Source organism: Octopus bimaculoides, chromosome 1 (assembly GCF_046866305.1).
Source record: "Octopus bimaculoides isolate indiv1 chromosome 1, ASM4686630v1, whole genome shotgun sequence".
In the NCBI taxonomy this organism is placed as follows: Eukaryota; Metazoa; Mollusca; class Cephalopoda; order Octopoda; family Octopodidae; genus Octopus; species Octopus bimaculoides.
In genome coordinates, this window is record NC_142928.1 from 154,104,800 (window position 1) to 154,117,089 (window position 12,290).

The window sequence follows — 12,290 nt, forward strand, 5'->3', positions numbered from 1 at the left end:
CGAATTAAGGCAAATTATACTGCTAACATGTATACTAGTAAAACTTATTATGGAACCATACCTTAATAGGAAATTAATAGTAACAAAAATATTCATATGTATGCTTTATGTTAAGAATAACTAATTAGAAAACACTCACCGACTGTGGTTTCGGCCTCAGAAGGTTGTTCTAAGATTTATATACAAGCAGAAAAAAAACAAATATTAAAAAAAAGGACTACCTTCTACACACATTATCATACATTTCGCGTTATTTTCCGCTTCTACACGATGCTCTTACGTAATCTATATATTTGCACAATCTTCTATTTGTAGGGAAGGTAAGAAACAAATTATAGTGAGTTATTAAATGGCCAGTAATTGTAATAAACTGATAAAAGTTTCTTTTAATCCACGATTTAATATTTTATGATATTATGCAGTAACAAATGTACGACAATATTTTGACGAGGTTAATGTGAAGGTACTTTGAATATTTTCAAATATATATATATATAGACGATTCTGGAAAGAATTACAAACACAGTATATAACATGTAATTTCAGTCTATTTGGTAATTTTTAAAGTAGATGAATGCTCACCTATCGGACGCTCGTCCTGTGTCACAATATCTGCGAAATTAATAAAATAATAGTGTAATTGTATCTGGCATTTGGGAAAATAAACCTACCAACGACATTAGAGCTAATATCTAAATGAGAACTCCGAAAATTATAGCGATTTTAACTTTATGTACATTGCGCGCAAATATAATCGATACATAGCACAGGTTCAAGATAAAAGCTACATGACATTCCAAAATAATTATTACACACGATAGTAATTATATTATCAATTATATAATTGCGGTAAAGTCATACATGCTGTTTCCGTCGCATATATACTGTATTATAATAGCATTTAGGGTAATATATCTCTACAAAATCGATATATGGATAAAATGACAAATGTGCTTTTTCGACTAATTTATCATATGAACATTAAGAATATCACCGGACTTATCGCATAGCCGTTGGATCCGCTTTTAAAGAAATTTGCAGCATATTTCTTCTTATTTACAAAAAAGCAAAATATAAGAAGAAATTACAGAACATGAAAACATTAAAATGAATCTCAGCAACAAACAGTAGCGATAAATTATCTCTCACTCACCAACACTAGATTCCACTTCCGACCGTGTTTCTAGAGAAAGATAAAGGTAAATATATACCTCAATCAGTTACCAAAAAAGATATTATCGCTGTCAAATACACTAATTAGTTTTATGACGAAGATTATATTTATGTGCTATCCTATTCATAAACACACACACACACATATATATATATATATATATATATATATATATATATATATATATATATATATATAGATATATATATATATATATATATATATATATATATATATATATATATATATATATATATATATATATATAGATATATATATATATAGATATATATATATATAGATATATATATATATAGATATATATATATATAGATATATATATATATATATATATAGATATATATATATATAGATATATATATATATATATATATATAGATATATATATATATATATATATATATAGATATATATATATATAGATATATATAGATATATATATATATAGATATATATAGATATATATATATATATATATATATATATATATATATACATGCATATGAACATACATATACACATAGATACATATATAAATGTATATGATATACATACATATATGTATGTAAGACTGGACGTCTTCCATTCTAATTAAACTTTAGCGGACTAAGTTCATCTACCATGGCACTAGAACTTTAATGATATAGAAAATTAGTACCTAAGCCATGTGCAGATGGAGTAAAATTAAACTATTTAATTACACAAATATAACAATTACAAATGAATGTTGCAGAAAAGTTTCAGATTTTAATACATTACCTGTTCGTGTTACTTTTTCTGTTACAATTTCTGTGGAATTAACAAAATATGTAGTTAAATATTTGAAAATTACTTTGTCTATACGTTTCTCTAATTATTTGGCGCATTGATTCTTAATTCGATATGTAGAATACGTAAATGCATATAAATTGGATATATATATACATACACACACACACACACACACATATATATATATATATATATATATATATATATATATATATATATATATATATATATATATATATATATGCAAATATACCTATATCTGATGCATATATCAGAAAAGCAAAACAGTTCTAGCTGAGATTTCGTGTAAATCTCCTTAAACTGTTGACTGTTGGTCACTTATTCAAGAGTAGACGTCTGTTCTACTGCATAACGAAGAGTTTTACTATTATGAAATAGCAGCATGAAACGAATGTCACATCTCAAAGAATATATCGCAAAACAACACCTGAATGCGTTTTTAGGTAAAAACTGAAATTATTGGTACTATAAAATATATTCACAAGGTAAAATTCCCTGGAAATAGTTATTATCCTAAGATCTTTCTCTGCTTTCTCTCGATTGCTAAACTACAAGTGCTCTATGAAGTAAAAAAAAAATAACACATTCCATGTATTTTGTCCTGGCTGTAATTATTTCCATAAGTACTGAAATGCCTTACTTCAAAAATGCGTAATTAATAATTCACATGTTATATCAAGTTGACGATTTTTAAAAAGAATGAAATAGTACTAAACATAATTACTACCGACTAGATATTTTAGGAACTTCGTAATAACTAAGCAAAAGAAGTAATGAAATTGTGAGAATTTTGTGCATTTTTCTTTTTTTTTTTTGTTGTTGATATAATTCCCTGAATTTAAATTTCTAATCCCGTAAATTATTATTAAAAATTATCTCACTTGGGAAACCTGCGACCACAGAAGGAAACACATGAGTAAGAAGAGCATAAATTTTGGAGATTTACCAAGTTTGTGCATTGCGAAGTTTGATGAAGATACGGTAGAAATCCGCATTAATTACTACTAACAGAAGTGGATGTAAAAATGATTCAGTTAAGTTTGTCATGCTCATTTTTCCATGAGCTCAGAAAGAGATTTGGGGTTGTGCAGTACACGGAGTCACTTTCATGATTCAAATGGTGAGGCCTAGTATTTGGAGCAACTTCGAGGGTTCTAGTTACGTTCTTTTTTAAGAGATGGATATTTTCTTGATAGGTACAGTGCTTTACAGTGATAGGTATAGCGGTACCTTTGCGATGCTAAACGAGACGAAATTTGCATACCACTGTTAGAGGATGTTTTTGAAGTAATTATTCTTGGAATCAGCACATGTTTCACGTGATTTGTCTAGGTTTTATGTGAATGAAGGTTGATGCAGAAGGTTAGGAAATAATGAAGTGTGGTATTATACACATAAGAGAGGTTGCTGCCGGAATAAAAAAAGTACATCTATGGGATGTAAAATGAGTAATGTAAGAGCAAATTCCTAGGGCACCATTGAATATGAATCAGAGAGAATTGTATAAGTATATACCGCGATATGTCGATCTAACCGAGGAGCCACCTATTGAAAACACGAGAAACTAATGTGCCTCGTATACAGTACTTTAGACAACAGAATCGCGAGTCAAACGTAGTTGAATGCATGGAGGTGCGTGTTTATGTATGTATGCGTATAAGTGTAAGTGTGGGTGCATGTTTCTGCTGATGGATGTGTGTGCTTTGTTACTGCAAGAAATTGATACTGACATAATAATTCAGGATTAAAGTGAGACTACATAAAAATCACAACTGATTCGCTACATATATAATCGAGCAAAATATTCATTAGAATTTAGACAATATCTTGCACCATTCATTTTAAAGATGTATTTTACAACCTAGTTCAGGGGTAGTCTTCGGTTATTTCAAAAATATAAATGAAAAGGAAATAAAGCAAAAATGTAATTATGAAAAGCAGACAAACGAAGTAATTGACACCAGATATAAGTTAGAAATGTACGAATTTTTCAAGGAAAATAAATTTCTTGAAGAAAAAGCGCAAAGCAAATTAAAAATTATGCATACGTAGCCATTTTTGAAGTCAGAATTACTAAACGTCATGTTGTCAATATAAAATTGACTTAATATACAGATATGTTCTAAACGTTACATAATATTCAGTTCAACATTGCTTAGCACAGTCGGGCCGTTGTAACTCCATAGTTTATATTTCTAATATTCCCTATATTTATTCCTTATATGAACAGGGAAGTCAAACACTGAAAGCGTGCAAAATTATTCCTAAGTAGACTCACCAACTGTAGATTCAATTTCAGATGTTTTTTCTGAATGAAACAAAATACAGTACAATGAGAAAGTTGCAGAAATAGTTCATACATAAACACAGATTTGTGTCTAAAATTGTTGAAAAAGTTATGTATATAAATATAGTATCGTTATGTACATAAATATTGCATTTGTATTATGATACTCATAATAGCATTTGTTATCTTTACATCTAATATCATGGATTAATTGCATCAGTAATATTTCCTGGGTATATTTTCATATATTCAAAAGGAAACTATGTGCTTACCTATTCGAGATCCCGTTTCTTTAATAATTTCTGTGGAATTAACAACAGGATCAGTTAACTGTTGTCTTTATCAATTCGTAAACTAAATAAAACTTCCAATATTTATCACTGAATTTACACGGAAATATACGTCAGCAAACTTTCATGTTAATTACTGTACTCTTACATACCATGGAGAACATGATTTGATATTGAATATGTAATATGTATTCACATAAGATATAGCTTACATATTAGTTCGTAATTAGATAAATTATGCTATTAATCTTTATCCTAATGAAAGTAATAACAATAATTATATTGACATACTAATATAATTTTATAGAACCTAATTAGGAAACACTTACCAACTGTGGTTTCGACCTCAGAAGGTTGTTCTGAATATGGAATAAAAGATTATGATAATAGAGAACTTACGTCAAATAGAAACAGATGAAAAATATATATCTAAAAATATTTTGTGATTGCCTTGCCTACACTTCGAATTTTTACGAGCGCGTGTGTATTTATCTACACACACAAATACATGCATACATACATGTGTGTGTGTGTGTGTGTGTGTGTGTGTGTGTGTGTGTGTGTGTGTGTGTGTGTGTGCGTGTGCGTGTGCGTGTGTGCGTGTGTGCGTGTGTGTGTTTGAACATATATATATATATATATATATATATATGTTCAAATTATTAAGATTTATAGATGATGATTTTGAAAAAAATTACATATCCAAATTATATTAAGTTTCAGGCCTATTGCTATAATATCGCAATATCTGAGAAATTAATCAAATGTATTGCAAATGATTCTTACAAACTTATGCATATTTAATTATCAATGATATTGAAATGATACATGATAAAAGTTAATTTTAGAATTTATTACTGTTTACACGGTACACGACAAATTTGTGTGAATCACTTTTCTTTCAGCGTCAGACTTTTCTTTTAGGTGCATTGTTGAACAGACATACGAGCAAATACGCGTTGAAATCATTTAAAACATTCATTTTAAATATTATAATTTGGTAACTCATAAAATCAGCAATGTTAATTTTGATTCTTGGCAACATTAAATCTAATATGCATTTATAAAATGAATGAAAAATCATCCAATATATTTGGGAATATATTGGTTGACTAAATAATTCGGTAAATCGCAACAAAAGCTACACGACATTCACGTTTCAATACGAACATATTTATCAAAGGTCACACTATTTATTACATAGTGAGTATGATATGAAGTTGCATTGTATTAAAATGGCGTATATGTTTCTGATTTCTCAACGAAATCCTTATGTGGAAAAATAACGTGATTTTTTTACTACTAATACATTAAATGAAAATTAAATTTTACTGTAACACATAATCGACTAATAGAATAGAGCGCATACTATCCTTCTCATATGTAACGAAGCAAATTTTCCGACTATAATTAACAAGAAACGATAAAATGACATACGAAGACATCGAAGTGACACTGAGCAACAAGCACAAGCAAGGAAGTCATTTAAGAATAATCTCTCACTCACCAACTGTAGATTCCACTGCAGAAAGTTTTGCTAATCAAAGGATAAAGGCAAATATATTTCCATCAGATTAATCGCATAGGGAAAATAATACCGACGAACGCTAAATATACGAAGGTGGGCTGAAAAGTTCATAGGCTGTCAATGAAGGAGTGACATCTTGCATACATTAATTTCAATACTTCTTAATAATAACTGCATTGTTTTTATCCGGGTAAACTGAAACCTGACTATTCAAAGTAACTAGCAGCAACTTCTCTTGAAAATGGGCAAAATTTTGCACTGTGGTGTTATGAAGTACATGCAGAAAAATGATCTGATCCCCAAGGAAATTCATGCCAACGTGGTTGCTGCATTAGAGAATCAGTTCCGGTTTTAACAGTGCTATAGTAAGCAGCTGAATTTAGGAGGGGGAAAAGAGAGTTTTGAAAATGGCCCAATGTCTAGATGTCCTGCAACTGCCACCACCGAAGACAACATTGATCGTGTTCACCACATGCTGACGGATGACAGGCGATTGGCGATAGATGAATACTATTAGCAGTTAATACTATTAGCATATCCCGTGAGAAAGTTCAGAATATTCTGCACAATGAATTTGGCATGACGAAGGTCTCAGCTTGATGTGTGCGACGTCTTCTGACGCCTGATCAAAAGCGCATCAGGCCGATCGCATCACGATAAAAAACCTGACGTTGTTTGAGGCAGATCCAGCTGGCTTCTTCGAACGTTTCATAACCCAGAATGTATTGACTTCATCATATTGAGCCAGAAATAAAGTGAGAATCTATGCAGTGGAAACACCCCTTATCACCTACTTCAAAAAGATCAAGGTCGTTTCATCTGTAGGGAGGGTGATGGTCTGGGGGTGCAAAAGGTATTGCTTATTTGACTATCTTCGAAAGGGCCACACCATCAATGGGTAGTACTATACCAGCTTGTTGCGGCTGTTACGAAAGACTGTCAAGATCAAACACCCAGGAAAACTGACAAAAGGGGTCTTGTTTCAGCGGGACAGCACACAAGTCCTTGGTCTCAATGGTTGCTGTGCGTGACTGTGACTTTGAACTGATTGATCACCCTCCCTATTCTCCTGATTTGTCTCCATCTGACAATCATCTGTTACTCAACAGAAAAAAACACTTAGCTGCGAAGCAGTATCGCAGTGATGATGACGTCATATCTGCTGCTGTTGTTTTTTTTCTTCTTTTTTGACAAATAGGAGGAAGTTTTTCACCAATGGCATCCAAGCATTGCAACATCGATGAAAGAAGTGTATGGATCGCAAGGGAGACTATGTTGAAAAATAAACCTCATTTGGTCGCATTCCATCAGAGTATCTTAGTCAGCCTATGAATAGTTCAGCTGACCCTCGTACTGAGGAAATACATGTGGTTCTTGTAAGCGTTTTGAAATTTGTTATACTTCAAATAAATTTCGGTTAAACCCAACATATAAAAGCTTTATAAAGATGAGTTTCTACGAGAATTACAATTCATTATATAGTAAGAGTAGATGGAAATTTTAGTATGTAAATATTGTGAAAAACTTAGAGATTTTATTATATCTATATTGTAAAGAACAATACTGCACTGAATTATTTTATAGTTAAAACGTTTATGGAATTAATTAACTCGTAGTTACGAATTTCAACAGCTACTTTATAAATGGATACACAATAATGTGGCGATTATCTGAAGAGATATGTGAGCAAGTAATCAAAAACGTTGATACAAAGTTACAAAATCTCAAATCAGTACTTTGTTAAACATCTCGAAAGAGAAAAGTTTTTAACTTTCAATTTCTTTAAATCGAAAAACCGATGTAGTTAACATCGAAATTTGTGTTTCGTGCTTTTGTTTGCACTATTAAAGCCGGTATGACAGTCTTCTCCTTTAACCCACTTTCTATAATTCGGTTGTTTGCTTTAAATAAATCAATTGCTGATTCAATAACTTATTACTCTAATAAAATATTTCTAACGCAACTCTTTTCAAGCAATTACATCTCAATTCTTTTTTTTCTTTTCAAAGTTGTTCAATACTTCTTGATCAGTTTTTCCATAGATTTAGCCATTGTCTAATTCGAGTATTCAATATTTTATTTCTACCATATTGTGGATTTAAATCTACATTGGAGTACTTTGTCTTCTGGAACAGCGCCATCTACTAAGGTATTACGGCGTGGGATCCGACCCTGATCTACTTGTTTGTGAAATTCTTAAACACAAACCTTTACATTACAGGATACATTCCTTTCTTATTCCTAGCAATTTCAGAGGCTCTGAAACGATCATGGGCGAGGCCCTTTTTCCACTTAGTTGTAAAAATCAAACATATACATGTGATAAGAAATTTTACCAAGAATATAAATATATATGAATTATTAGGTTCTTTCGTTTTTGAGTGGTATGATCTAAATGTAGACACTAAACACCAAAAGATAAAGACATGAACTATTTCAAATTAAAAAGTGAATTCAAGTCAATATTTCTGCATGAGAGAAAAATGTTATTAACAGGATAAAATTAAGTCACGATTTATCCGTTTATTTGTAAGATGAAACATAAATAGTATTGCAGCTAGCAATGACACAAGCAATGACACAAATATACACGTCACATAGAAAGTATTGCTAAGTGTTTACTCAATATTCGTTATAACTGAAACTGCAGAAGAAGGGTGTTCAGAACTACGGGAATCAAATAGAGCTAATACACTGACAATCAAAGCAAAAGCAAGACATTTATAGATAATAATGTCTCACTCACCTACAGTAGATTTCACCGCGAAAAGTTTTTCTGGTGAATGGCAGAAATAAAACAATCACATTAGATACTTTAGAAGACGCGTGAGTAGCAAAAATTAAAATTATATATATATATATGCACAAAATAGTTCCTAGCGCTAAAACAATTTATTTTGTCGCGTGAAATATGCATTACAAAAAGAATTGAGTATTATTGCCAAAATACAGAAGAGGTAGGAATTATGAAGTAATTTTTATCTAGAAACAAATCATAAAACTGTTGGAATATCATCATAAGAAAAGTATATAATTATGTTAATAGTTAGTTTAGAGAAAGAAATCTCAAGCCGTTTTACATATGCGAGTTACATATTTCTAAACAATTTCTGCAGAATAACTGGATATTTTTTACAATTTGTCAGCTCAGTTATTATATTAGCACATGCATACATAAAAAAGCGAAAAACCTTGATAATCACTCATACACACATATAATTGTTTATTGATGTGTGTTTTTATATGTAAATCTGTGTAGAATTTGAAATTTTTAGATGAATTGTTGATAAAAATCGATGTGAATTAGTTGTTGATAATATGGTTCATTAATATAATAATGTGATCGCATATATTATATATTTACTTATTCTGTAATATATCTCAAAGATTTTACAATATTAGTGATATGTTAGGAACGTTTAAATTCTATGGAGTAACTATCAACGTAAATAGCAACATCCGTCCTGTAATATTAGTACATAATAAAAAAAAACAGAATATCACGAACGTAATAATACATGTATTACACTTCCGAACGAAAACATTATACATCAGTCATATTTGCTATGACGGAGAAGCAAAAAGCAAGCAACACGTTAACATGTTCTGCTTGTTTCAATGTTACAAATTACCTAACATTAAGTTGCTTGATATATATGTAAAAATGAGTTCTACATTTTCATATATTAACCAACATATATTAAGCGCACATGAACTGAATAATTAGCCGGCAGTAAACATTTAGAATGTTCGGTATTATATTTGTACAGGATTAAACGCTTGTGCATGCATAGCGTAAGCGTCAAGACCTCGTTATATAGATGCATGTAACTTCGGATTTCCTCTGTTTAAGAACATAAATTTACACATAGACAGTGAAGCGAAATATAAAAGCATGGGTGGGGATGTTTTGTATATCACTCACCATATGTGGATTCAACATCTGATGGTTTTTCTGAAGGAAATTTAAAATAAGATCCAATAATTGTCTAACTGAAATATATATATCTAAACATACGATGAACACACATATCCTCATTTCAACCAACATTTACATATAAATAATTTGCATGTTGGTGTCTATGTTTTCTTATGAATATATTTTAGTGAAATAAAAGTGTGCCAGTTATTGAATGGTAGCGATTCAATCACAACAATGGTGTGTACAGAATATTACAAGAGAAAATTTTCATATTGAACAATGGAAATTCTTTGAATGAAAATCGAAATTCGTTTCAAGAATAGTAACAGAATGGGTCCTAGATAAATAACTTGCTTTTAGGGGATATTTGATTTAATGAGAGTGCACTGATATAGTTGTTAGTACAAGTTGGCTCTGATCGAGCGGATCTCTAACCAGGCACATTCAAGTCATGGTTATCCCTCTGTGTGTGTGTGTGTGTGTGTGTGTGTGTGTGTGTGTGTGTGTGTGTGTGTGTGTGTGTGTGTGTGTGTGTGCGTGTGCGGTGATCATACATGCCAAACTACATTCTCCAATTTGTTTTGTATTAGGGTTGAATGTAGCTTAGGGAAAATTTAAATATTATTTCAAGGAAGTTCTGCAAGCATGAGTGGCGTGTGTGTGTGAGAGAGAGAGAGAGAGAGAGAGAGAGAGAGAAAGAGAGAAAGAGAGAGAGAAAGAGAGAGAGAGAGAAAGAGAGAGAGAGAGAGAAAGAGAAAGAGAGAAAGAGAGAGAGAGAAAGAGAGAGAGAGAAAGAGAGAGAGAGAAAGAGAGAGAGAGAAAGAGAGAGAGAGAAAGAGAGAGAGAGAGAGAGGGTTTGTGTGTGTATGTAATGTTCGATAAGTTGTAAGTTTGGTCTAACTGTTCTAGGAATATGTATTACATATCCATACATCCAAGTCATGTAAGTTTCTAAAACCATCAGTGGAATGAATAAAGGTCAGCAGATCATTTATTTAGATTGTAAGTTTCTTGTTACGTGATACTGAAACTATTATTTTCCATGTAAATAAAATTATATATATATATATATATATATATATATATATATAATATATATATATATATATATATATATATATATATATATGCAAATAGTTTATTAAATGCAACATTTTATAGAGTATTGCTTGTAAATAATATGGAGCCGTACATCAGAAAATATATCCGAAAAGAAGATTTACATTTCGTAATTACGACGAATAAGTTAAATAGAAGATATAGCGACAAATCTAAAACAATCTTTCAGGCTTCTGAAGTAAATCTATTGAAAATATTGCTTACCTCCACGCACTATTGTTTCCGATATCGTTTCTGTGAATTTAACCAAATTTATGATTAGCTCTTTATATAACATATCTTAATTCATTATATAACCAAATATTTACACTATGTTGTCATTATGTATGTATACTAAACAAATATTACTTCTGAAAGAATTAAACCAAATTTGAAATTACAGTTACAAGCCGGAAATATAATTGTCTAAAATTTAATCTGAAACGGAAATTTGATGTTTTGAGGGTTTTTTTTCTTTTAATCTCAAGCTAATACGTTAGAGACACAATAAATTTGTATTTGTAAAAATACTATCCAAATAATCCGATATAATCGAAAAATTGCAGTTTATAAGTTAACTCACCGATCGTTTCAGCACGCGGCCGATCTAGATGGAAAGTAAAAACCGTTTTATATATTTTTAAAAATCTCTTAGCCACAAGCTTCAACACTTAATATTTTAATTAGATGAGATATTCTACGTAATTTTGGTTTCTTTAAAATATTGCAAGTCAAATATATGTAACTGACATACAAGAAAGTTTTAAAAAACAGTTCATTACGCAAATTTCATAGAAAAGAACGAAGGAATGAAAACTTGATATCAATTACTGTAATAGTATAAATGAATATATCTATGATGTAGGAAGCTTCATATAAGCAAAAAACGCTTGATATACATTCGATGTTTCAATAATTTTAACGGATGCTTACCTATCCAATATTCTGGTTCTGTTAGATGTTCTGTTAAATTAACCAAATATTCAATTAAACGATTTAAAAATGAATCTTAAGTTAATACGGTACTGAATTTCACAACAGATTACGGTTTGTGAATTTGAAATACGTGATATTTGAAGTTTTGTCAAGTACAATACAGATTAGTATCAACTCAAATAAATAAATGTCTATTTCCATCAAAATACTGACATCTTTACTACATATCTTTAAAAAAAGAT

General features: G+C 30.5%; 1 protein-coding gene across 1 annotated transcript in view; it reads right to left on the minus strand.

The window, feature by feature from the left end:
• The window catches only part of LOC106869541 (uncharacterized), a 502,813-nt gene that overhangs the window by 259,263 nt on the left and 231,260 nt on the right, over positions 1-12,290 (minus strand). Inside the window, exons 122-134 of the mRNA XM_089360195.1 lie at positions 12,046-12,075; positions 11,696-11,719; positions 11,338-11,367; positions 10,018-10,047; positions 8,839-8,868; positions 6,072-6,101; positions 4,894-4,923; positions 4,547-4,576; positions 4,266-4,295; positions 1,955-1,984; positions 1,154-1,183; positions 583-612; positions 140-169 (exon numbers count right to left, since the gene is read on the minus strand). Coding sequence (XP_089216321.1) covers positions 140-169; positions 583-612; positions 1,154-1,183; positions 1,955-1,984; positions 4,266-4,295; positions 4,547-4,576; positions 4,894-4,923; positions 6,072-6,101; positions 8,839-8,868; positions 10,018-10,047; positions 11,338-11,367; positions 11,696-11,719; positions 12,046-12,075 — 384 coding nt within the window. The remainder of the gene's footprint in view (positions 1-139; positions 170-582; positions 613-1,153; positions 1,184-1,954; positions 1,985-4,265; positions 4,296-4,546; positions 4,577-4,893; positions 4,924-6,071; positions 6,102-8,838; positions 8,869-10,017; positions 10,048-11,337; positions 11,368-11,695; positions 11,720-12,045; positions 12,076-12,290) is intronic.